At 31.8% G+C, this 27,410-nt stretch overlaps 1 protein-coding gene across 1 annotated transcript in view; it reads left to right on the top strand.

The window, feature by feature from the left end:
- SOX5 (SRY-box transcription factor 5) overlaps nucleotides 1-27,410 on the top strand; it is a 449,917-nt gene that overhangs the window by 280,055 nt on the left and 142,452 nt on the right. Inside the window, 1 exon segment of the mRNA XM_074268831.1 lies at nucleotides 24,413-24,533. Coding sequence (XP_074124932.1) covers nucleotides 24,413-24,533 — 121 coding nt within the window.

Consider the following 27,410-nt stretch of genomic DNA (forward strand, 5'->3'; position numbering starts at 1 on the left):
GATTTTTATAGGAGAAAAAAATGCAAAAAAACCCAAAAAAGTAATCCCTACAAATATTGCAAGATTTAAAAGTATAGGTACCTTCCCACCCAGATTTGTTTTTTAAATAAAAGAGGACTAGATTTTTTTTTTGGTAAAAGGGATTTGATGTTTGAATCATTTCCTAATTTTCTTTTGAATAATTAAAATCAATTTCTGAGCCCAGTATTTGTAAAGTTTGAATGGCATTCTAAAACCGCCAATTGGCATTGCTGAGTAGTTCTACTATTTGTTGCAGTTTTGCTTTGGGGAATATTTTTATATTCTGGGAGAAGCTGTTCTAAAATATGTCATCCATTTCATATTATCTTTTCTTAAGCTGTTATTTCTGTGCTGCAAAAAATAAATAAATAAATAAACTTACTGGGCTACAGGCTGGTCACAATATCTGAAAATTGGCCCATAGACAAATAAACTCAGAAATGACAAATATATATACATACATACATACATATATATATATACATATATGCATACATATATGTATATATCCTATTTTTTTCCATCCTGAATTCAATTGGCTGGCTCATTTCTGAGCATAAATTTTGTACCAAGTTGAGCTATTCTCATTCAGAAGATCCTTGATACTATTTTTTGCTTCTCTTTTCATAAAATGTACCCTCCTCTGTGCTATACAACTTTGCCCTTTGATTCTAACACACATCAATGCATGGACTAGAAAAATCAGCTGCTCTCCTGGTGCCTTATTAATATTAGAGCACAGAATTAGGTTCTGAGACACAAAGGGCATGAGGCTGTGCTTTATTTCAAGTTCTGCCATTGCCATAGAATGTATAAGGCTATGATTAAATGACCTTACAACAACTGCTTTTTTTTAAATAGGAAAAAACAGTAGTCTATCAGTTGTTTTGTCCACATGACACCAATCAGTCTGTTCATTTTTTTTTCACACTGAATTGACTGAACCTGTGGGTTGTTTTGGCATTGAGTAGACATTGGCTAAGCTATTTCCTAGAAGTAAGTTTGCAGTAATATGCTAAATGCCCCCATTGTCGTTTGACCTCCTGCTATATAAATGTATGACCAATCAGATATTTTGGATGTCTAGTCACCTCACTTAACTTTATTGATATTACTTATTCATCCAACCTCACTCTCAAGCACTTTTATAATTGTGAAATCATCCATTAGATAGGTTTGACTGTCTTAGTGAATGTGTTACTGACTAGCTCCCTTTTGATTTTTTTTGTTTAATTATTTATTATTACTTTCTTTTTCATAAAGTCTTTTTGTTGTATAACTAGCCCTGCTGATTACTGAGAACTTGAAATTTTGCATTCAAAACTTCTCACACTGTTATCTCCCCATAATACTATCATAAATTCTGGTAGAAACAGAAATGCAGAAAAAGAATTATATATTCATGAGAGAAAAAGAAAAGTTTAATTTTCTTTTGATTTCTCTAACTTTATCCAGAACATCTATTCCTGAGGTGGATACTTTCAAATGGGCCTGAACGGGTTTTCTATTAATACTGAAGAATTTCATTGCTTCTGAAGATGTGTCATTACTGAAGTCCAACATTGTTTTTTCCACATTTAACTCTTTTAAGCTTACATTCAATGGTATTTTAAGAGACAAATTTTGTTGAGTGTTTTCTATCTTTGGAATAAAGTACACTATAATGTAATACCCATATTGTATATCAGAGAAATTAATAATACTTCTAGCTTTTTTTAGAATAAGTAGCATGCATGTAAAATATTATAGTTAATATATATGAATATCATATAATATTAAATAAAATATCAACATAAAAAGAATTTTAATATACATGGTGAAATCAGCCACTTCCATTTCTATTTTTAAAAATAAAAATCCTAACCAAAGGTTGAAATTAAGTCAATTAGGAAGATTATAGCTTAGATTATATATTAGTTCACTAATGGTACAGAAATCTTTAGCATTATTTTAAGCACTACAGGATAACCTTAAAATGAGTTTTTAATTTATACTTTGAATTTTTAGTTTTTGTATTAGCTTTTTATTAGTTTCTTCACTTTCTATTTCAATAGTTCAAAAGATCCATATTCTCACAGCTATGGATACCACTCCAATAGTACCAGGAGTCTTCCTCTAAATAGCTATTATCTAAATAAAGGAACACAACAGTTTAGACTAGCAGCTCATCTCCTTCACTGCTCCAACATCTTTGGTGTTATCTTTACATTGTTTCTTGCACACAGTTCTTCATTTGTACTATGGTTTAATTTGGGTAACCCATCATGAAGTTCCTATTGCCCCTTGAATCATACAAAATTTTCATTTAAAGATTGAATATAAGAGCATGAGCTCTTATAATTTTGAGCTGGAGGATACTTTAGGGACCATTTAGGCTAACTTCTAATTTTTTGTATAAAGACTTTGAAAAACAAGGAGATAAATTGAGTCACCTAAGCCTCTTACAGGCAGAAAGTGAAAGGAAAGTTTGATACCAGACTATCAAATTCCAAATCAATCCCATTTTTTTCCTCTATAAGAAGTTACTTAGATGATTATGATGTCTCATGATTCAGAATGTTATTTAAAAAGATGTACGAGATACTTGTAAAGAAACTTGAGATCACTGAAAGCAATGTCCATTTTGCTAAATGCAATCCAGCTTATTTTCTTTCTCCTGTGCAATTTGGGGCTTATTTTATCTTGCAGGTATAGATAGAATTTATTCAATAGGAAGGTACTGATGAATGTTATACAGGAAGCTTTCCATCCAAATACCTCTCACAATTTGACAATAGCTATTATTCATCCACTAGTTATATGTATTGTGTTACATATATACTCATATTTCCTAAGTGATTAGTTAAGCAAAATATTTTAGAGATTCTGAGTTTCTCTTTGGAATCTCTGCAAAATCTGTGCAAAGTTACTGTCATCTAGAAACAAGGCATCTAGAAAATTCTCCTCTAGATAATATATATTCACATACATACACACATACATATACACACATACATAGAGAGAAACTGTATTCTCTACATATTCAAATACATTTACAGAGAACATATATACTAAATGTGTATTATAATATATGTTCATATAATATATATTCTAAATATGGGTTATATTTAGAATATATTTTTTTTCAATTTTCTCTCTACTGAACAGCCTTCATGGCAGTACCATATGAGCAAGCAATACTCTTCCTATTTGCCTTCATTGATGTTTTTAAGCAGATGATTATTAATAATAGTACGCAGGTAGATAGAGCTTTGAGTTTACAAAGCACTTTGCAAATAGTCTTTTATCTAGACTTCACAACAACACTGAAGGAAATTAGGAATAGTTATGGTGAGGATCAGCATTCAATAGTACGTCCCTCTTGGAAAGATATTATAATTACACCATAAACTAGACTCAAAAGTATATAGGAAAAAGAAAGTAAACAATTGTATTTGGGAAAGTGTACATTGTTTTCAATGACCTTAGATTGCTTCACAAACCTATTATCAATATTCTGAGTCATTGGATACTACAATCTTCTGAGGAAATCTTCTGAGAAATTTCTTTAAATGGAATTGATTTGGAGTACAGAGATCAGGCTTCCAACCTTTTGCGTACTATCTCTGGGAAGCGAGGCAACTGAATTTATCTCTCTGTTTCTCAAACTCTTCATATGTAAAATTAGGGCTTAGCCCTACATTGTACAAGGTTCCCTCCAGTTCTAAATATATCTTCATATGATCATCCTTTAAATAAAAATTTAGGAAAATTCAAAGGACAATACATGGTGGGTATATATAGGCTAAAGCCCAGGAGAGAGGAAGAACTGTGTGCATGAAACTGTGTAAAATATAATATCAAAGATATGTAGGAGCAGAAAAGGAGATGGGTTGATATCCATGTAATATCAGGTCACGTAGAGGAAGGCCCCTAGTACAATTATTATCATCCCCTTCTCATAGAAGAGAAAACTGAGACAGAGAAGTTAAGTGACTTTACCAGATTTACCCATCTACTGGTCTTCTAGACTACACATCCAGTCCTCTATCCACTGAGTCACCCAACTTCCTTTAAACAAATTATCTTTATTTTGTCTCTATCATAGAACATCATGTGATTAGTCATATGCATTGGGAAAGCCTTGTTGGAGTAGAGCCTTGAATTTTTTTCTTCTAAATAATTTTTTTTTTAGTCAACAAACAATAATCAGAATTAAATTTTGTAATGTCTACAACTATTAGTTAATTCAGTGACTATGTTTGTTGCATTCAAAATGGACATTTTAATTGGGTAATTGTAAATATGAATTCTACTTTATAGAATATCAAGTGACCTCAATATATGTGTCAATATAAATGAGTAATTTTTTATATCATCTCACTCACCTCTTTTATTAGGAAAAAAATACTATAATTTTCCCAATCATTTGATCTTATCCTCTTTTGGACACTTTTGAGAACTGATTCCTCAATACCCTCAACATTTTGTTACTTCCACCACAAACATTCTCCATGCATACATTGTTCCAAAGATTGTTCCAATCTTTATTTTATCTAGGTCCATTTTTCTTCATTAGGGAAGTCTAATCAACAACTCTGATATTAGATTCCAAATGTAATGATCCTAGTATATTGATGGATAAAATATTTTATAGGAATATTTTTTTAATTTTAAGTTTTGTTTGCCTTCTGCTTGCATTTTTTAAAATAAGCTGTATTAATTCTATCTCACACCATGTTTTCTTTAACATCATTTGTCCAGTCATTCTTCCAGTTTAATGAGATGGTATTTCTTAGTATATTTCATTATTATCCTGAATAAGGATGTAAAATTTTACAAATGAGTTTTGATTCTAAATCAATATAGTCCTTAATTAACATATTTTATCCCTTGGTCAAAAGATCAAGTATTTGCTGACCAAAGAATTGGCTAGAGCTTTGCAGCCTCATTATTATAACAACTGCTTTACTCAGTTAAACTTCCATAGAATATAGTTGTAGTCTGCATTCTCATTTTTGAGTCAGTAAATAAACAAGCACCTCTTTTGTGCCTAGCAGATAGATCAGGTTATAACTGTTGTGATGCATACTATTTGTTCATCTCACTTGTGTTGTTTCTTACTTGGTGTTGATTTTAAACTTTGTTGTAATAAGTTAATTGGACATTTAAAAAGAGAGAGACAGAGACAGAAAGCTTTGCTACATATATATATATATATATATATATATATATGTATATATACATACATATACATGTACATTATATATAATATATATAAACTACATATATATTCACATACTTTAAAAAATATTTACTTATATGCCCATCTAACAAGTGGAAGACCATCTCCCATCTCCTACATCATAGTCATAGCACATTCTTTACCCAGAACGAATGCCCTCACCCCCCTTTACCTTTTATAATTCCTAGGTAATTACATGTCAGCCCAAATCTTATATGCTCTGTATGGCCTTTTCTGATCCTTTTAGCAACAAATGCTACTTCATGAAAAATTAGCACATATATGTTTTGTATACATTTTGTATATACGTATATACATTCATGTTCTTCTGTTATAGAATGTGTAAATAGTCACACATACACATATACAGCTGATTCAGAAACTGAGAGTTAGCATGGGAGTCAGGAAGAAGCAGGTATAAGTCCTACTTCTAATATACATTGATTATATGATACAAGATATGTATAGTCAATCCCCCATATTCACTTGTTTAATTTTTGTGACATCAAGCATTTGATTTTATTAATTATTTCATTTTCACTTCCAGCTTCTCAGTCCCACATGACATATTCACAAGTTTGTGGAGTACCTAGTATCCTATGATGTGCTTCATAGGTCTTGTTCAGCTTACTGTTGTAAAAAGCTCCCTGTGTATTCATTGCATATTTTTATTGTTTGTCTTTAAAACAAGTTCTGTTCTGCAGTAAATGCTCCCAAAAGTATAGGCCCAAGTCCTTTTGCTTTTCTAATCCCAATTCTGGAAAAGACGGTGATGTAGCTTAGTGAGGAAAATAAATATATTAGAGTTAACTGCTGTCAGTATCAAGTCTGATATTAATATATCCATGATTCATTGGATCCACAATAATGAGGAAAAATATGGTACTGTAATATTTTCATGTGTTTATAAAAAAAGTAAATATTATTTTGAAATCACTGTTTGTTTGTTTTATTATTAATTGTAACATTAAAAAGTTTCAGAATTCTAGGCAATTACTGGCAAGAAAAAAATGTTTTTTTCTATGTCCACCATATTTTTTTATGGATGGCCCTTTATGGGGTCATTTTTAGTGTTTACTGTGTTTATGAAAAAGTATATATATTGTTAGAAAAAATTTTAAAAAGTGTATTCAAAAAAAGTTATTTTCAGCAATTTCTAGTGAAGAATTATAGTTTTGGATGGTTGCAGGAATATAAGCCCTTATTTCCTATAGGTTCAGTGTATCATTATTCAGGCTTTTGACTTTCTTGCAGCTTTCCAGAAATGTTATCTCCATGAAAGTTGAGGATTGAATATAATTTATTTAATATCTTGATGCCTTAGGAAGATTTTAAGTTTTTTAAGGGGAATATAAATGCTTATTGATGCTGAAAATAGAAGCTCTTCATTGAGTTCTCCTGATACCAATAAACCAAAAGTAAAAGATAGATAGATAGATAGATAGATAGATAGATAGATAGATAGATAGATAGATGATATAGACAGACACACATACTGAGATTTTATATATTTATGAATATAGATACTATAGAAAGTTGTACAAATACATATTTAAAATCTACTTAATTCTAAAAATCTACTTAATTTTTTCTGATTTCACTTGGTAAATTATTTATATCTAGCAGTTTTATTTTTTGTGTAATTTGTAAATCTTTTGGGACTTTTTTCATTTTTTTTATTTCTAAAACCATACTTTTACAATGTAGTTTTTTCTGCCATTCTTTTCATATGCCCATTTCTTCATTGAAGTCACATAAAATTTGAAAATACATGGTAATTTAAACTAGAAAGATTTTTATCAAGCTGTGGGCTGAAATTGTCCAAGCTCAAAAATTCTCTGCAAACAGTTTGTTTACATATAATACACACATGTACACACGCACATCATATATATCCTCCCTATATTTTCATACTGCTAACAAAACCCTTCCTTTCCATCACCTTGCCTCCATTATTAAAGATGCACAATGAGGATGACACAGGACTCAACTCTCTTCTGCATGTTTTCCTTTGTTCCATGAGTTTCCATGACCAGTTACCTAGTTGTCAGCCTATTACGCTTGCTGTCAAACTTATCTACAATAGTCCTCAAAAAGCAGACACAATCTGTTGATGGAACTTTACATTAAGTATTTTTAACACAATAGAATCTGCTAGACCTTCTGTTCTATTTGCATAGTCTTCAAAAACCTGGGTCACTTCTAAGACATGATGAAGCATCAGAGTAAGCCATATACTTTAAGATGACTGCAATGATATGTGGCTCAAAAACTTATTCCATTGGTTATATCTAAGTCTGTTATACATTGTTACTGCTTGTTATATATCATACATATATTATAAATGTGTATATATGTATATGTATGCTATAAATAAAATATTTAAAGATATATTACATGTCTGTATGTTTGATCACAGTTTTAATTCCATTTTAAATATGTATTTTAAGTAGGTATGTATTTATGTAAGTTGGCATTTATGTATATATATATATACATATATATATATATATACACATATGTATGTATATATACATATACACACTTATATATAGTTAAAAATTTTGAACAAATGAAGAAATCCAAAAATGAAAACTTATAGCTTTTCATTTTGTTAAAAAATGGATCTGAAAGTTCCTTGAAAAGATGAACTAGTTGAGCTGGAGTGAGTTCTACTATACTAGAAACTTACAGGGGATCTAGCGACTGCTTTTTGTATAAGACAATAGATATTGTTAATATTCCTCTTCCTCTCCAGGCAGCTAGCTAGTTTGGTTAACCAAAATTGTTGAGTAATTGTTCTGTGGTTGAGAACAAAATGCTGAATTAAACTGTTCCCAGCACAATAATTGTGTGATTACAGCATTTATGCTGCTGGCCAAAGGAACAGTCATTAGGTTTGGAAGACTTATCAAAACCACAAGTACAAAAAAAATGCAAATCACATGTAAATTGTCCTCTAATACCTATAGTGGCATTGAAATTCAACTAAAAGTAAACTATGCTTCTAGTTAAAAAGGAGAAAGGTAGAAGTCTTGATTGTACATTTACTACAGACATGAAATTAGGAGGGAAATGTTGAAAATGCATATTCTTTATTTTTTTTCTTTTTCTATGCATTCATTATGGTATCCCTGTCTTTTTCCCATCAGCCAACTTAATCTTCTCAATCTGCCTCCTTTATGTTAACTTAGACATTGTATGCTCAGTATGCACACACACACCCCCTTCAAAATTGTAAAGAAAACAACAGATTGTTTGGGGTAGGTTGAGAAAGGTTTAGTAAGGAAACAGTCTATGTATCCATATCTATATCTATCTATCTTTCAAATAGTCAATTGCCCATAAAATTTAAAAATTATTTTCTTTCTCTTTTGTTCTTTTTAATACTGGTAACATATGTTACTGCACTTGGGGCACCTTCACTTATCATAGCATTTTACCACATTTACCATTTGCAGGATATGGTCTCCATAAGAACAAGGGTTGTATTTATACCAAGTTTGGGAACAGCCTATGCAGAAACCTAAGCAGTTTAGCAGTGGTAGTACCAGTAACAAGAGTAATATTTTAATGCTAACTAAATATTAACTAATGTAAGCAAAGCATTTTATGAGAGATAAATGAACTTGAAATAATATGTATATAACACCTTGGCTTTTCTCCAAATCAGCTATAAATTATGATGGAATAGCCTAATGTAAACTATGAATAGGAGGCCTTTAAGAAAGTTTTCTTAGAGATCTTGATTAATTTTATTTTATTTTTTAAATTGGATAGTTAATGGTACAACTGAACTCTATTAAGAAATGGCTGAGGGGATAATCAAAAACAAGGCTGAACAGCTGAAAGTCTGAAAAGAGGTCTTTATTATGCATTTCCCTTGACAGTAATTAGAGGCTATCCAATACTTGAAATATGTTTACCACTGAAATTTCCACTAACATTTGGTCTTAGTTTTCCTAACTCTTTGCCCATCATATTTAAGAATTTGTTGAATTTTTAAAAGGAAAGTGTCTACGATAAGAAATCTTAGGGGCAGTACTTTTTTTTGCTTTATCAAATTTAGGCACAATACCTACACAGCCTTGTACCTTTGTAATTTTAACCGATAGCATATCATATATTTGCTATGTTAAAAGTGATTTTTCAAGATATGAAAACACTAGGAGAGTAATCAAAGGATTCAGGGAACATATTTAATATTGCATAAATTGTCAAAGTCTTCAAGATGTAAAGGTTCTGAATAGCTTCCTACTGCATGATACTAAATAACCTCTAAGTTTTGTTCATCACCTACATATTAATTAAAGTAAAGAAAAAAATTTAATTGTTCCAATTATCAAAGATACATCAGAAAGAAGGTGTGTTTAGGAAAATGATTACTAGCCAATAATCAAATTATATTTTTATTAGAAAAAATAGAAAGGATCAATTTATTGGTACTCTCAGGAAAACAAAATTCAGCAATGCCAAATAAAAGATCATCATCCCATAAAGAAGCTGCTATTGGTAATGAAATGTTGATAGCTTTTTTTTTTTTTATTGAAGGAATGAAAATACATCATGGTGATATGGGTGACGTAAACACCAGATGATGGTAGGCAGCAAAAGTTGGGGTTCAGTCAGGTAAAGAATTCACAATGACCATTCTCTTTGACAAAAGATAGATTTATTTTTCAGATGAAATGAAGAGATACAATAAACACCAGGAATGGCAATATGAAATAAAGTTGGGAGAGTACATGAAGGATAAGTTCTTCAGTGAAACTCACAATAACCCATTAGAAAGAGAGCACCCCATGAGGTTGGTATATGTCCTTGGCTAAACCTAGAAAGGGATTTAACACCCTAAAAGAGTTAGTTATCTGTAAAGAGAAGTGAAGTTAAAAAGCATAGTAGAGTTAGGAGAGATCACGTGGCATGAGGGAGGGATAAGGAGAAAAACACCACAAGGCAGAGTGCTGTGGCAGCAGCAAAACTATAGCCCATAAGTAGATTTTATAGGGAAAATTTAACCTTAGAGACATTTTGGATTGGTATTTCTGACAGGACATGGCAAAGTGAGACTGTCCAGGTAGACTTCAGGAGTTCAACATAATGGATTTCTGACTGGACAACCTCCAAGAAGCTAAATTGATCTATATTAGTGCTTTCTCCTTACCTGAGCATTTTAGTACATTCTTCATGTAGGGAAAGGATCAGTTATTGCAATTTAATAATACAGAGGTAAAATGCATAGAATGATGAAACAATTTGTTAAAAATGGAGAATTCCATGGAATTTTTTAAAGGATGGGAGGAGCAATCTTGAATTGGTCTTCCCTCCTCCTGGATTTCTCTACTTGAATTTGTTGATAAGTTTGGCATTGTGTAATCAAGACCATTCTGTACTTTCATGTAGGTAAAGTTATGAATATAGTTAAAGAACCATATGTTGTATTAAAGCCTAAAAATGAAAAGTTATAAAAATAAGATAAAACCTAAGAAATTAGAAATAAAATTGAGGTTTAAAAAAAAAGAATTTAGTAAAATATTGACAGAACCTAGAATGTAACAGAGTTCTTATAAGAATGTATATAGACCTTAGAAGAAAACAATCATCTAGGTGAAAGGTGATAATAATTATTATTATATCATTTATAAAATGCTTGACAATTTTTATGTTATCTCATACACATATCCATTATACTACCTAGTTGCCTGGCAAATCATTCAATGGGGGGGGGGGGTTAGGGGGTGTAAATTATTTAAATAATCAAATCAAAATGCTTCTGTAATACCAACTATATACTCTGCACTATACTAAATGCTTTATAAATATTCTCTCATTTGATCTTCACAATAGAGGTTATTATTTGTCATTCATTCTCAAAGAGGATCATAACCACAAGGACATGATGCCATGACATGAAAGTGAATTGGATTTAAGTGAGGGAAGGCAGTGCAAGGTCACCTGGCTCATTTTCCCTTTCAGAATCATCTGGTAGATCAGGATGACTGGAGATGGCCCTAGATGCAATGGAAGTTCATGGTCTTTTTAGGCTAAAGGCTTCAACTGTTCTCAATTTGCCTCAGACCAGACTCATTCAGTGCTTAAGACTGGATAGGAATTGAAGTGAAGAATCTCCTCTTTCACTTAGTCCAAAAAGAAAAAATAAATAAATAAATAAATAAGTAACCCTTTTTTAAAGTAAGTACTATCATTGTCATCATTTTGCAACTGAGGAAACTGAACAATAAGATATTGTGACTTGCCTAAAGTCACAGAGCTACTAAGTCTCTAAATGTCTAGATTTGATCTTATATATTCCTGAAGCTAGGACCTCTTCTTGCCTAGTGTGCCCACCAAGAGCAAGTATTTCCTTTTCTTTATCTTATGTAAAAACTGCTTATATTTTCATAATATCTGAATTGAATAGCCTCCTAGAAGGAATTATCAGTTCATTTATTTTATCAAACTTCCCTAATGACCTATTTCCATCAATGTATAATTCTTTATATGATTACAGTTATATTCCTTATTTGGAAAAAAAATCTTAAATAGACAATTTAATTTTAAAATTCAATAAATGCTTATTAAACACTTATGCAAGACTAGGAAAACTATTTCCACCCATAGAACTAACACCTTACTACCTCTTCCCCTAAACAAAACTTGTAACATAAATTTATATATAAACATATATGCATATATGTTTACACATTTACATATATACATATATAAAATATTCAAATTATCATGATGTAAGGTAGATTACAATATGGACATTCTATTGCTTTAGACAAAGTGCTAAAGAAAAGTTGAGTGGGGAGAGATTATTTTGAGATTGGAAAATGAGAGAGGTGTCATGAGGGTAGTGGACTCTCAGTTGGATCTTGAAGAAAGTCCTGCTCCAATTCAAAATACCACTGACATAAACATTAAAATTAGCCAGTTTTCCAATTATGTGGATGCTATTTTGTACAGAAAAGCAGTTGTCTTTTTTAAAAAGAGGCAAAATGATGTTCAAAGGTGGCAAACACATTTGTTGAGTTTAATTTTGTACTGCATATATTTTATTTGGAAATGACAAAGCAAGCATAGGCTTTAAAGCAGCAACTGTGATGAAACAGGAAAAGTATGAAATTAGGAATAAGATGATTTCATTTCAAGTATTGGGTCAGTCCCTTCCTAGTTATGTGACCTAATCTCCTAATTACATTTCACTTAAGCTCTTGAAGTTTCATTTTCCTTACTGTAAAATGGAAATAATATTTTTAGCATTTGTCTCAGAGGATTCTTGAGATAAAATTTCATAGCATCTGTAAACCATAAAGCACTTATATGAAGGTCTTTTACTGTTCATTTTGATATTTATAATTATTTTAATACCTAAAATGAATATACAAAATTCTTTTTAAAGATGGACAGGATGGTATAGACAGTGGGATGGCCTCACAATCAGGAAGACCTGTCTAGATTCAAATCCTAACTCTTCTATTTCATGATTCTGTGACCCTATAAAAGTCAGTTAATCTCTAAATGTTTCACACATCTTCTAAGAATATGTTTTAAAATGGTTATTGATCCACCTTGGCAGAGAGAGTGTACTCATAAGGAACTTTTTACATTTTTTTATGTTTCACAAGTGTAGATAGAAAAAAAAAATCCTCCTGTATCCATATTGTTTTTGAATTCAAAGCATTTTAAAAAGTTAGAAACCAAGAGATTAAATTCATTAATTCATTCATTCAAAAGGCATTTATTAAATATCTTCATATTATGTCCTATGATAAATACTAGGGACACAGAAAAGAAAGAGTCACTTCCTTGAATAATCTTATAACGTTTAAAAAAATATATTCACGTATAAGTAAATTACATATGTAGGTATGCATGTATGTACACATACAAAAAAGCATATATAGATAAATATAAGTGTATATGTACATATATAAGTAAATTATATATACATACATATATCTCCATACACATGTGTGTGTGCATGTGTGTGTGTGTATGAAGTAATTTTACAGAGAAAGGTACTAATACCTAAGGTAGGTAGAAATCATAAAGTGTCACTTTAGCTGAATCATAAGGGGAATTAGTGTTAAGAGGTTGAGGAGAGTTAAGTCCATTCAGCAATCTATGCTAGGGTAGAAATTAAAGACAGAATGTTATGTATGGGAAACATACAGTTAAGTGAAGGAGAATAATGTTTAATTAGCCAGAAACGTGTGCTGGAGCCAGATTGTGAAGGATTTTAGATGCCAAACCAGGAAATATTTTTTTAAATCCTAAATACAATAGTTATTGATTCTATTAGCAGGGGAGAAACATAATCAGATGATTGCTTTGGGAAGAGCAATTTGCCACTTGTGTAGAGAATGGTGATCTTGAGAAAACAAAGTTGAGGAAAGCAGCTAGATTGAACCAAGTATAACTGAAGAAAAGTTATTCTGGGGACAATGTAATTGTGAAAAATTAAGGGATTGATATGCAAAGTATATGAAGGAAAAGAAAATACCAAAGATATGTGAAAAAAAATCTTAGTCCATATTAATAAATTTTAAAGGCAACACAGAATGTATCAACCTCTATTAGGATACTTTTTCATTTAAATAATCCCTTTAAGTTAGTCACCTATGAATAAATCAAATACATTCTTGATGAGAGTATTATCAATTTTTAAAAATGGGAAATATCTTTACAGTTTTGTAGTTGAGTGAAATAAATGAAGGCAGTATGATATAGAGGATATAATGCAGGACTTGCAGGTGAGGTTTTTTGAATCTTGTCTCTGACTTTTACTTCTTCAGTGACTCTGGGAAATTACTTAACTTCCTTTTACCCCTTTTGACTTATTTTTTCATTATTAAAATAAAGAATTTGTAATCAATGGCTTTTAAGTCCTCTTCTTTTCCAAAGATCAGAATCTATTAATCCTATGATGCTGTGTAGAGAATAGATACCACTGTGCTTAGTATTTAGTAAATGTTAAAAAAATTTTCATTCAATACAGCAAACCACCTCTTTAAAAGACTTTTACAGTAACTTTCATCCAGATTAAAATCCTTTAAGATTCTCTAAAACTTATAATAATTCATAATCCTATTTAGCAGCCTCTGAATATAAAATCAATTCATAAAAAAGGGAAATGTATTCTCATCAAACTGTTTTCACCGTGATATAAAAGTTTGTGTGGAATCCATGTTGAAGAGGGATTTTCTCTAGATTATTAGATTCTGCAAATCCTTCTTTTTGCATTTTGTTTGTTCAAGCCTTGAACCATTGCATAGTTACTAGGAAGAGACTGATCATGTATACAAGAAAAATCAAGTGGATGAAGAATTTTTGTTGCCTAGATCATGACACATTTCAATGGACAAAACATAGAATTTGTTCGTTACACATATATCTAGAACAGACAGTGGACATAGACAACAATTTTGGTCTAAAGTTAGGCAGGTAGGAGGCAAGCAGGCTGAACTACATTCAGGAAAAATAAGGACTCCATGATTTCTCTGGGGAAGAACAACGTTTTGTCTTTTCAATTGCTGATATTTTTGTTGGAATTGCTATGTGGAAATAGGTCAAAGAATATAGTTTAGAAAAAATTGTATCTGATCATCATACCTCAGGCAATAGGGAGACATATAGTGGAAGTTCATAGACTATACCATGTAACTAATGAGGAATGTCAAAGAAGAGCAATTTTAAAAGGTGTCATTAAGGAACTATATAGTAGAACAAAAAGATGGGTTGATTATATGGCAAATGCTTCTCATGTATTGACTAGCTTCTCTATGGTAAATTCAAGACAAGTGTCACAGGAGATGGACAGGTATGGATATAGTGGTGTAATCTGCATCATTTTAAAGAACTTACAAATCACAGAGATCATAGATCCACGTAGATATAGTTAAGAAAGGAGGATGGATTAATGAGGAGAAAGATTGGAGACAATGAGCCAAATTAGAAAACAATTACAATATACCTACCAAAGGTGATAAAGTCATGTGACATGGTCATCTTATTAATAGAGAAAATGGCAAAAGATACAATCGATATTGTGGTAGAATCAACAGGCCTTGGAAATTAAAATAAAGTGATCCTAACCATTACTCCAACTTTTTCATTAATTTTCATTGACACCCTATATGCTTACAAACATGCCCATGTCTCTTCATCTTAAGAACAAAACAAAACAAAATTTACTTTCTCCAAAAATATCCAATTGTTATCATATCTCTCTTCTCTCCTTTTGAGCCAAACTTCTTGATAAAGCCTGATAGAATCAGTACTTTTATTTCTTCTTCTCTCTTAATTTGAAATCCTCCAAAATATAGTTTCCAAACTCATTCAGCTGAAAATTCTCCTCTAAATTTGCTAATGATTTAATATGGCATCGTTTACCCTTGCCATTCATTTGTTAAATCTCATGGTTTTCTCTCAATCATTATCTTGCTTGACCTCTTTGTACCTTCATCAATGTCAAACACCCTCTTCTGAATCCTTTCTCCTTTCTCAGATTTTGTGGTATGTCTTTTCTTCCAGTTCTTCTCCTACCCATCTGACCACTCATTCTTTATCTCCTATGCTGGGTTTTCTTATAGATGATGTCCATTAACTGTTAAGGTACTGAACACTCTTCTCTTTTCCCTTTAGGATATCTCATTCAGTAATCTCATCAGTTCCATTGAGTTTCATTATCATTTTTGTATGTAATTCTCAGATATATATTTTTCCAACCCTGATCCTTCTCCTGATTTCCAGTCTTACAGCTCCAATTTCCTATTGAACATCTCAAACTAGATGTCCCATATTAACTCAACCTCAACATTTCCAGATTAGAACTCATTATCTTTTTCCAACCCTATTCCAAACTTATGAATTACTGTTGAGGGCACCATCATCCTCCTAGTCACACAATTTCAGCATGATCTTTCTTAATTTATCTCTAACAATGTCCCCACATATCCAGTCTGTTGCCAGGTCTTGTCATTTCTACTTTCACAGGGTCTTTCAAATGTTCCTTTCTGAATACTCACACTATCAGTATTCTGGGGCAGTACCTGATCATTTCACTCCAAGTCTATTAAATGTCTCTCTCCCCCCAATCCATGCTGCCTTCAGCTACCAAAGTGATCTTCCTGAAGTAAAGGACCGACATATCTCTGGATTACCCAGTCACCTGTAGTACCTCTTATTAAACCTCCAGGATAGAATATAAAATCCTCTGTTTCCTTGTTAAAGTCCTTTACATCTTGACCCCTTTCTTAACTCTCCAGTTTTCTAACACTTTACTTTGTTCTATTTAGTATACAATCAACAGCCTTGACCTGCTTGCTTTTCCTAGTACATAACACTCTATCTCCTGATTTTGTATATCATTGCTGGCTGTTCCTCATGCTTAGAATGCTTTCCCTTCCATCTTATGGATTCTAGGACTTTCTTCAGAACTCAGATCAAATGCTCCTGCCAGCTATGTATGATGTGACCACCAACCCCCTCGCCCCCTCCCCCCAAAAAATTATATGTTAAAAGTACATTAAGATATGCATAGCTTTCATGAATATAGAGATGACAGCCCTAGTATACTGTCTTTGTCATACTGTTTCTGTATTATCATGGTGAGTTTTGAGTGCCATAGTTAGGAAATACTTTACTAATCTGGAGAAGGACAACTACAAAGACAACTGGACAAAGGAAGGACCTTGAATAAATATTATGTGAGGAATGATTAAGGAAAAGAATGAACTGGAGATGTTTATCCTGGAGAATAAGTGGGGCAGGGGAGAAGAGGAAATTGTAGCTGATTTTATATATATGAAGAATTGTCATTTGAAGAGAAATTATTCTTGTTTAGAACCAGAGGATACAGAATCTGTATAACCATTTTTAGGTACATTAAAGTAGGGATTCTTTTCATATAATGTTACAGCTTGCATTCCCTTCCAGCTCTAATATTCTATAAGGCTGAGTCTAATATGAATCCAAGTTTATGGATTAGAGTGAAGGGAATAAATAATGGGGGACAACCAACAGAAACAGGGAACTTAATAAGAGGGTGAGGTTGATGAGAAAGATAATGAGTTCTATTTTAACATCTTGGGTTGGAGATACCTCTGACACATTTGGGTAATTTCTTTTTTTTTTTATAAACAACTTTTATAAATATTTCAAAATAGGAAAAATAGAAAAGAATTTTATTAGAAAGTATAAATGTTATATATATTTTTAAAAAAGAAATGTTATTTAATAATAATAATGACAGCTAACATTTATATAGTACTTACTATGTATCAGGTACTGTGCTAAGTACTTTGCAATTATTATATCATTTGATCCTAACAACAAGTCTGGAAGGTAAATGCTATTATTAGCCCCAGTTGTAAAATCAAGAAACTGAAGCAAACAGAGATTCAGTAACTTGCCCAGCGTCAAGCAGCTTGTAAAAAGTCTAACAAGAGAATGGCAAAATTGCTCTGTTTATGATCTCCATCTTTTCTCTTTTATTATTTTATTGATACTATTTCATGTCACGTATGACCCTCTAATGTTCTTTCTTGACTCTCCAAGTAATAGTTATCCTTTATAATAAATATGTATAAATAAGCAAAAGAAATCAATTTGTGTTTCATTCTGGGGATCTAATAAATGCCTGTCTTCCTCTACTGGGACTTCCAATTCTTGACCTTTCAGTGATCTCCCAGACCATTTCTTCTGCACTAGTCATTCCTTCCTCTTCTCCCCATCTTGACTCTCTGGTGAACAAATTTAATTCTACCCTGTCCTTCTCTCTTGAATTCCCTGCCTCCCTTATATCTTTCCCTTATCTGATTATGCCTCAGCCTTGGTTCACTCTTACAAGTGTTACCTTCTCATCTATATTCATCCTGATTAATGAAGGTGGAGAAAAGTATGCAACTGTTTTACTGAGTGCACTAAAAAATTATGTTACATAACCTTAATTGGACCTCACTATTGCCAGTGAATCCTATTATATCTCCTAAACTCACTATTCCTCTCCCTACAGCAACTCTTCCAAACTTTTCCAGCCCTCTTCAAACCTCCCATGGATTCCCCTCTCTTCTTTCTCTCAAATAAAACCTTCCTCCATAATCTACAGATAGTCTTTGGCTATGAATGCCATCTTTTCCACCCTTTCTCCATCTCTCATCACACAGGTGCTACTTTTTATTCCTTTACCTTATTCAAATCGCCTCACTAAAATTTACTTTGTTTCACATGATGAGATGACCTTACTCTTTAATCAGGCTAATCCCATTACCTGCTTTAAGTAATCCCATTCCATTTCATCTCTTCCATCAAATTGTCCCCTCAATCATCTAGTCATCTCCACTCTTGCATTTATTTTCAATCTCTATCTCTCTTTCTCTCCCCTCCACTTGATCCTTCTATCCCTGGTAAATATTGTCCTGAATCTCTTCTGTATTTTTACCTGAAGTATCCTTCAGGGTTCCATGCTGGGCCCTTTTCTCTTCTCCCTTTATGCTACTCCACTTAGTGATTTCATCAGCTTTCATAGGTTTAATTACAATCACTATACCAATAATTCTCAAAGTTACCTTTCTTGCCCCAATTGATCTCTCATCACACATTTCAATTCCTTTTCAGTCCGGTAGACACTTTAAAGTCATTATGTCTAAAAGAGAACTGATCGTCTTTCCTCCTAAACCCTAACCCCCACCCACCCACCCCTGCCACTACCTTCCCTAAATATTGTGAAAGGCAACTCCATCCTCCTATTCACTCAGATTTGCAACCTAGGAACCATCCTGGATCCCTCACTCTCTTACCTTCCATATTCAAGCTGTTGCTGAAGCTTTCCAATTTTACCTTTGCAACATCTCTCAAATACCACCCCCTCATGGTGGGTGGTATCATCGTCTTCTGATACTGCCCCTGCTCTAGTGAAGTCCCTCATCATCTCATTCTTTGATTATTTTATTAATTTGGTGGGTCTCAGTGGAGCAAATGTCTAATAATAATTTCACTAGGTCAAAGAGCCTGTACAGTTCAGCATCTTTATAATTTCAAATTCAAATTTAATAGTTTCAAATTAATTTGCAGGAGGGTTCTACCAATTTACAACTTTATCAGTAATACATTTGTATATCTATAAGAACACAATTCCTCCAACGATTATTATTTTCCTCTATTTTCATTTTTGCCAATCTAATGGACAAGACATAATATTAAGAGTTTTTTTAATTTGTCTTATTATTAGTGATTTAGGGAAAATCTTCATACATTTATTGATAATTTTTATTTATTAATTTGAAAATTACTGATCCTTATCTCTTGAATAATATTTATTAGGATAATAGTATAGATGGATAAATAGATAGAAAGATAGATAGTTAAATAGATAGATATAATTTACATATAGACACACATATATATATATATGAATTCTTTATCTTACATAATAGAACTATCAGGTCAAGATGCTATGAAAATATCTTCATATATTTATTTTCCTTTTAAGTCTAACTCCATTTTCCTTATAAAAAGTTTTTTTTTTTAATTTTATACAATGAATATTGTCCATCAACAAAAAATTAGTATCATCCCTATCTTTGTTTACATAAGAATTCTTCCTGCTGGTTTTTGTGAACATTCATAATTTCATATAATTCACAAAAGAAAGGTATCTACTGCCTTTCTCCTCTAGATGTCTTACTTTTTAAAATGTTATAAAGTGACTTTATATTCAGGGCATATATCCATTAAGATATTCTTATGGTACATGGTATCAGATGTTGCTTAGACTAGTTTCCTGCTTTCATAAATCTGTAAATTAATTTAGTGCTGCTTTTTAAAATTATTATCATATTAGCACAATCCAATCATGAGCAATTAATGTCCCTCTATGTAATATTTGCTTTATTTGTGTTTTTTAAAAAAGCATTTTATTTATTGTCATTCAGTCATATCCAATTCTTCATGATCCATACTATACATGGCAAACAGAGGTTAAGTGACTTGTCCAGGATGACACAGCTAGTACATGTCTGAGCTGGATTTGAAATAAGGCCTTCCTGATTTCAAGTCCAGCACTCTATCTACTGAGTTATCTAGCTGGGTTGAATTCATATAATTCCTGAGGATAGCTTAGAAGACAGACTTCCAGATATTCTAGGCATTCAAAGCTTATAATATTTCAGCAACATTATATAATGAACTAGTGAAGACAACCTTAAAACAATAACATGCTGCATGAGAAAACCTTTCAGAGGTAGATTTTGTAATGAAATTATTTGTATAATCCATTCCTAAAACTGGTTATCTGCAACATATTGCACTTTGCCCAGTATATTTTATGTCCTATTTTTCCTCTGCTTATTTATAACTGACATAGTACCGTGTGAATAAAACAATGTGAATTTTTGCCAACAAAGGAAAAAAAAAAAGCAGTTGTGTGATAGGCAACCACATATGCATGAATCAAGATATTTTATTGTTTAAAAAAGATAGAGGAAAAAAATCACATATATTTTTGAAAAATATATGAATTTTTATTATTTTTTTTCTAAGCAACAGCTGTATTAAGTTTTGTTTTTAAGAAATTAAAGAAATCTCAATCATAAAGTAAAGCCTCAAGCTTCAGAGATTATGATCAATACCCTGGTTATCCTTCAGGGAATGTTTTGCAGCTAAGTGCTCTCAAAAACAGGTGCTATTTATGACTGGTGTAATACCCCCAAAGATTTTAGTTTCCCTTAGCAAAGAAAACATCTGTCTGTTCCCCAACAATTATTCTCTTGGTAAACAGTCACCCTGTCTTGTCACCCTAAATAATTATCTTATCATCTTAGAACATAGAGATTATACTGAATTACAGTAAACAAATGTCACTGAATTTTAATACAGCTATTTTATTTTTTTCATTATTCTGTTGGTTGAAATTAGACAAATTGAATTCTACTTATTAAAGAAATATACTGGATAAGAAAATGCCAAATGTACATGAATCATTCATTTTTAAAGAACATCATATTTACTGAGAAAATGTGGAAATCAATTGTTTATGGCATTTAAAATAGACTTCATTGCTTTAAAATTGAAAAGGAAGACTTAATTCTATATCATTTTTAAATGGCTATATCCTAGCAACAATGCTAACAAACACATCATGTAAAAGTTAAAATGCAGTAGTGAAATGAGCCATATAAAAGAAGAGTCAGTGACCATATAATATTTCAGTTTCTATTATATCTGGTAGCAATCTAGTTAAAAAGAAATGACAGTTGCCCTGAAGGAAATAAAGTGGAGATATTATTGTAGTAGTAGTTTGGAAGGAAAATTGCACTGTGTTTTGACTGGATTATTTCTAAATCCTTGCAAACTATTCTCATGTCTCTGCAGTGCTACTTCTTCCCCCACCCCTTACACAAATTGAGTTTATATCTTCTGAACTCATAGGGCCCAAGGGCCCTTTTGTGGCAGGGAGGAGGAAAAGAGGAATTAGAAAAAGAAAATATGACAGACAGTTTTGAGGGAAAAAAGAGTAATTTTCCTTGTGGGTCTATTCCTAAATGGGAGTCCTTCCATGCAATATTTTGCTTCTGTTGAGCAGTCAGTCAGAATCAAGTGTAGGATTTTGCTGGATTGTGGGCTTTGGCACTGACAGGTTTTATTTTGGAGGGGAGAGAGCACAGGGAGGTAGAATGTGGGGAGGTTGGTATTTTAGCTATATCAGCCCTGAAGGCAGAGTTAGCACTTGCAATGGGACAAAAGTATTCGCAGTCATCAGAGAACTTTGCAGTCAGCTTCAATAACATCATTCCTTTTTTCTGCTTTTTTTTCTCCTGGTTTTTTTTTTTTTTTTTTTTTGGCAGCCAAGCTCTTAGTAGAACCATCTGTCTTTCTATTAGTATTTTTGAGTCCTGTTTTGAAGCCACTTTGCTTGGCAAAGTCACTTTCATCCTTGGAAACGATTTTTAAAAAAGTTCTGTGGCTCTTTGCCGAAGAAGAGTACTATGTAAAAATCCACATGGCTGTTCATTTTTGTTCTGAAAGAATATGGCTACTTTGTCTTTGTCTTGAATCAAATAAAGCAAGAGGTGGGACAAGCCAGAGTGTCTGGTGGGGAGTGAGAGGTGTGGATCAAATTTTAAGCAGCAAATTTCGAAACAATGCTCATTTTTATCTGCTTCTATTGCTATATAAATGCTTTCTCAGTGAGATTTCTTCAACTATACTACTACATTAATTAGAAAGGAAATTACTTTTCTACTTAATTTTCATACCATTTTTTTCCCCAAGAATGCTTCAACCAATTGACAAATATGCCTTACCTTTTCCATTAAGTATGAAATAACAGATCATTAGTGGTCATTGAAGATCCCATGACACTTTTTTTTTTTTTCCCTCTAATATGAGAGTTAGCATCCTGATCCTGGCTTAACTCCAATTTGGGTAATTATATATTGCCTACCTAAACTCCCTTTGTGATCTCATTTCGATATTATATTCTTCATTTTCTGGCTGAAACTGCTGTGTAATGTTGCTATGTGCTTTTAAACAGCTGTCACGTTCCCTACTGAAGGTGAATGAATTTCAGCTGTGGGTGAGCTGATCCCCATGGATGATGTGTGTATAAATGCTATAGCACTCAAAAGAATAAATGCTTTAGAAAAGTTTGCAAAAGTTTTAGTTTTAACTACTTTTAATTGTTTCAAGCTGAATTAAAATTACCTCCTGTTAGCTGAAGATTTGTAAATTTAGTCTCAGTGCAATTTTCTAATTAGAAAACAAGGTGATAATCTTTACCTTTCCCTCCTCATACCCACTTTCTAAGAAGAAACTTAAAACATTTTATAATAGAAAAACAGAAAAATGTGAATGCCATTTACTCATAAAGATTTTAATTTTTTCCATATACTTTTATATTGGTGCAAAAATCATATACTGTGTACATCTTGAATAATTATAAATATTATGTGTTAATACTAAAAATAAACATATTATGAATTTTTTTAAATGAAAGAAAGGTCCTTTCTAATTCATCTTGAATTTTTCTATCTTCAGGGAAAATGTTTTCCCCCTTTAACTCTATCCTCTTTACATTAAGAAAAATCAATTATAGCCTTTCTTTGACTGAAAACAGTTTAAATGTATATTTTTCTTAATTAGAAATTTTGAAAGAGATTTCACTTTATAGTCTTGCCTATTTGAAAATTGAATGTTTGTTAAGATTTGAGGAAAGGGGGGAACTCTGCAGACTTACTGAATATAATGCAAATTACTCTGATGAATCACCAATGATTGTGTGCATATTGAATTTTTCTAGATATATAAGAAAATCCTTTGCTCTGTTTCCATGTGTTTTAAAATAGCTTCTATGTTCCTTACTAAAGGCAGATAATTTTCAGCATTGATTGACTGAAAATAAGCTAGTTTGAAAAATTATATGTGTATTTTTGATTCCATTAAGACATGAAATTTTATATAGTATTCAAAGAAGTCCAATATCAGAAGAGATATTAATACTACCTCTCTAGTCTGTATTTTTCAGACTAATTATTATGTTTTAAAATGACACATTTTAAGAAAGATGTTGACTAAACTACATCCAGAGACAGACAATAAGGATGGTGAGGTGTTTGGAAGTCTGCAGCATGTCATATGAAAAAGAGTTGGGTTGTTTAGCTTGGAAAAGATAAAACTAAGTGTTGACATGACAACTATCCCTACATGACAACCGTCCCCACTTCATGTAGGGCTGTGATTTGGAAGAAAAGTATACTTACCCTGTGTTCCTTCAGAGAGTATAAGGACCAAATAATTGATTTATTTATTAAATGCTAGTCATGTGCAGAACACTGTACTAAGCATTAGAAGAGATACCAAGAAAATAAGACAGAACCTTTAAGTAATTAGAGCATTATATCAATAGACAGATTGCGAAGTTTGATGACCATGTAATCTGGCATGATGTAGAAAGGTTTCCTCAACTTGATGGGAGATTGAACTAAGTGACTTCTAAAGTCACTTATCTTATTATTCTATAATTAAGGTGATTACACAGTTTGTACCTTGAATGAGAAGGTCCATTGTAATAAATGAACCAAATACTTCATTTTCCTTAAAGGAAAAAAAAAAAAAAAAAAAAAAAAGAATTCTCTCTTTGATTCGTTTTCTCATGTTCAGCAGGTTCAAGGTCAGCTGCCTCCATTAATGATTCCAGTATTCCCTCCAGACCAGCGAACACTGGCAGCAGCTGCCCAGCAAGGATTCCTCCTTCCTCCAGGCTTCAGCTACAAGGCAGGATGTAGTAAGTACTGTTGATTTTCCATTTGGGAGTGGGTGGAGGGTGGGTTCACACCATTTGCTATTAATGCCCCACCAAGAAGTGAGCTCACAGATATATCACATTTATTTTAGAAAGGATATACTAGTAGGGTGTGGAAAGGAATTTAAGTTAATATTAAATAGATCATAAATCATATATGTTTATTGAAGAGATTTATACTATGTTATTTAGTTTCATACTTCTTTGCGATGTTTCAACTAGAACTCATTGTCAGTATGTTTTCAAATTATTGATGTTTTTTTAAAAATTATATTTATTCAAAATAGTAATATGGGTCCACATAATGCTCTGTATAATTTATGTACATACTTTACAATATTCTATATTTTAAAGTATATATTTTGAAATCAATTTGGAAAAAATATAATTTCAAAATTTGAAATGTTAACATCAAAATTACACATTATACTAATGCTTTGATGGATCAAAATGAACAATTTAAAATCTAAATCAAACTGTTTAACTTGAATTTTAATTATATTCAATGATGACCATGTAAGTCAGAAGAGTATAAAAATGATGCATTTATAATAATGTGAATTTATAATTGCAGAATCTTTGTGAAAATAGATATGATTTATACCACTCTAAATTTTAGAATAAAAAAATTATTCAAGTAATTCTAGTAAAATTGAACTCATGTATGTTAATAAGTTGAAGCTTTATTGTTCTTTTTCTTAAATAAGGATTGTTTATGTCTACTAGAATGGAATTGGCTTTGGCAAGGAAAATGAATGCATGAAAGACATTTATTAAATGCTTATTGTATACCAATCGCTATGCAAATAGCTAAAGATACAAAATGGAAAGCAAGACAGTGCCTGCTTTCAAAATGCTCACATTTATTTAGGGGAGATAGCACATATAGGAAGGTTAGTTTCAAGTCAAAAGAAAAGGCCTTAGTCGTCCATATTGTATAGCAACAGGATGAAAGACAAAACCTAAGCATACTTGGAATGAAATGGCAAGTCAAATGTCAGTACTTTGGGGTCTGCTGAACATAGCATGGTCTTTTTCTTTTAGCCTTCATTGTATATGTAGAATTCAACACCAATTTCAACTTTGGCATTAATGCAGATTCCTATAAGTCAATGTTTCTTTATTTCCATATTTCCTACTTATTTCTACATGTTCTTCAAAAGTTTTCCAGCATTTTTACAAGTGTGTTATTTTTCTATTTTTTCATAATGTTACTGTGTTACTGTTCCTGTGTTCCTATCACTTCAAAGAAATATGGTGTAGGTGTCAGAAAAAAAATTAACAATTCATTTTGGAGTTAGTGAATTTTAGTACTGCTAATCTTATATGAGTTAGATGTATGCCTATGAGCGTATGTTTTCTCATGATTTTTTTCCAGTGTTCCCAATCTAGTTTGGACTATGCTTATTCTTAAATTTGTCTAGCATTATGATTTGCACACTGAATCACAAATTGGTTGATAAATCCCTGAATTTTTCTGTGATAATAAAGTATTGTGAAAATAGAGGAAGTGGATAGAGGGCTAAATCTGAAACCTCAAAGACCTAAGGATAAACTTTTTCTCTGCATTACTTATATAACCTCAGTCAAGTCATATAATCTCTTCATTCCTCAGGGAAACTTTCTAAAATTATAAATTACCAAGGAATTGCTGATTTGGACTTGTGGAGGGGAGTTGCCCACCAAGATGAAATCACAGATCTAAACCTCACTCATCTCCTTTCTATCCCTTTCCTCTTCCTCAAATACAAGTTCTATTCTGTTGTTTTATTAAAAATATTTTAAATGTTTTTTTTTTTCCCTAAGGAGGTACTATTTATTTTTAATAATGATTTTGATTATTCATTGTATACTGATAATTATGAAGTCATTGTTTAAACCATCAATCATTTCAATCAGCAGTAGCAAAATCTGTGGGCAGACTCATTTAGTTCTTCCAGTTATTTTCTTTCTTACTAAATTCACCTATAGAATATTAACCAAAGGAATACTAACTATATATGAATGCTACCTTAACAAGGAGCCTGAAAAAGGTCAAGAATACTTTTACTTCATTCTCATCAAACAGTTTAATTTGTTCTGTGTCAATACAATGTGACTTCCCCCCCTGTCTAAAAGTTGTTGATATGTTAAGCATATGATGTTCATATGGTACCTCAGTATTTAAAATTTCAAGTAATATACCGTCTTTTTTGTAACCTTGGAAATCAAACAGAATAAAGTCTCTGCTGCTCCTGGCAAGCTAGGTACTAGTAGCATGCCAAAGTCTAGAACTGAGCAGAAGCCAGTAGAAAAAGGAAGCTCTGCCCTTGTTGATTCCCTGGCACAATTGACTTGGTTTGAATGAGAAGCTGAGCAGAAGTGAAAAGTAGTCAAGAATTCTCTTTAATCACATTTTACATAAGGAAAGGGACGAGGAAGAATAAAAAGATGAATAGTAATATATAGTATTTTATACAAAGACCTTATGCAAGATATGTAGAATTTCCTATTTATAATTGCTTTAATTAATGATAATACTGAATGGTTTTCAGTATAAGTAATACTAACAGAATTTTTAATGTCATTGTCAAGCTCCTGACAAGCATATATCCACAGTTTAATCATGCTTTTAACCAAAATTCAAGTGGGAAAGAATATGGGAGAATAAAAGCATTGGTATACAAGTAAAAAGACAGGTTCAAGTCACATTTTTGCTATGTGTGACTAAGGAGATATAATTTACTATTTCTGAGATTTAGTTTCCTCTCCTATAAATGGGGACAATTAGACTTCTTATTCCTCCCTATTTTATAGGATGTTATATTTTTATTAATAGAAAAGTTATAATATAATGTATTATTATTATAATGATGAACT

The sequence above is a fragment of the Sminthopsis crassicaudata genome, chromosome 5, assembly GCF_048593235.1.
Source record: "Sminthopsis crassicaudata isolate SCR6 chromosome 5, ASM4859323v1, whole genome shotgun sequence".
NCBI lineage: Eukaryota > Metazoa > Chordata > Mammalia > Dasyuromorphia > Dasyuridae > Sminthopsis > Sminthopsis crassicaudata.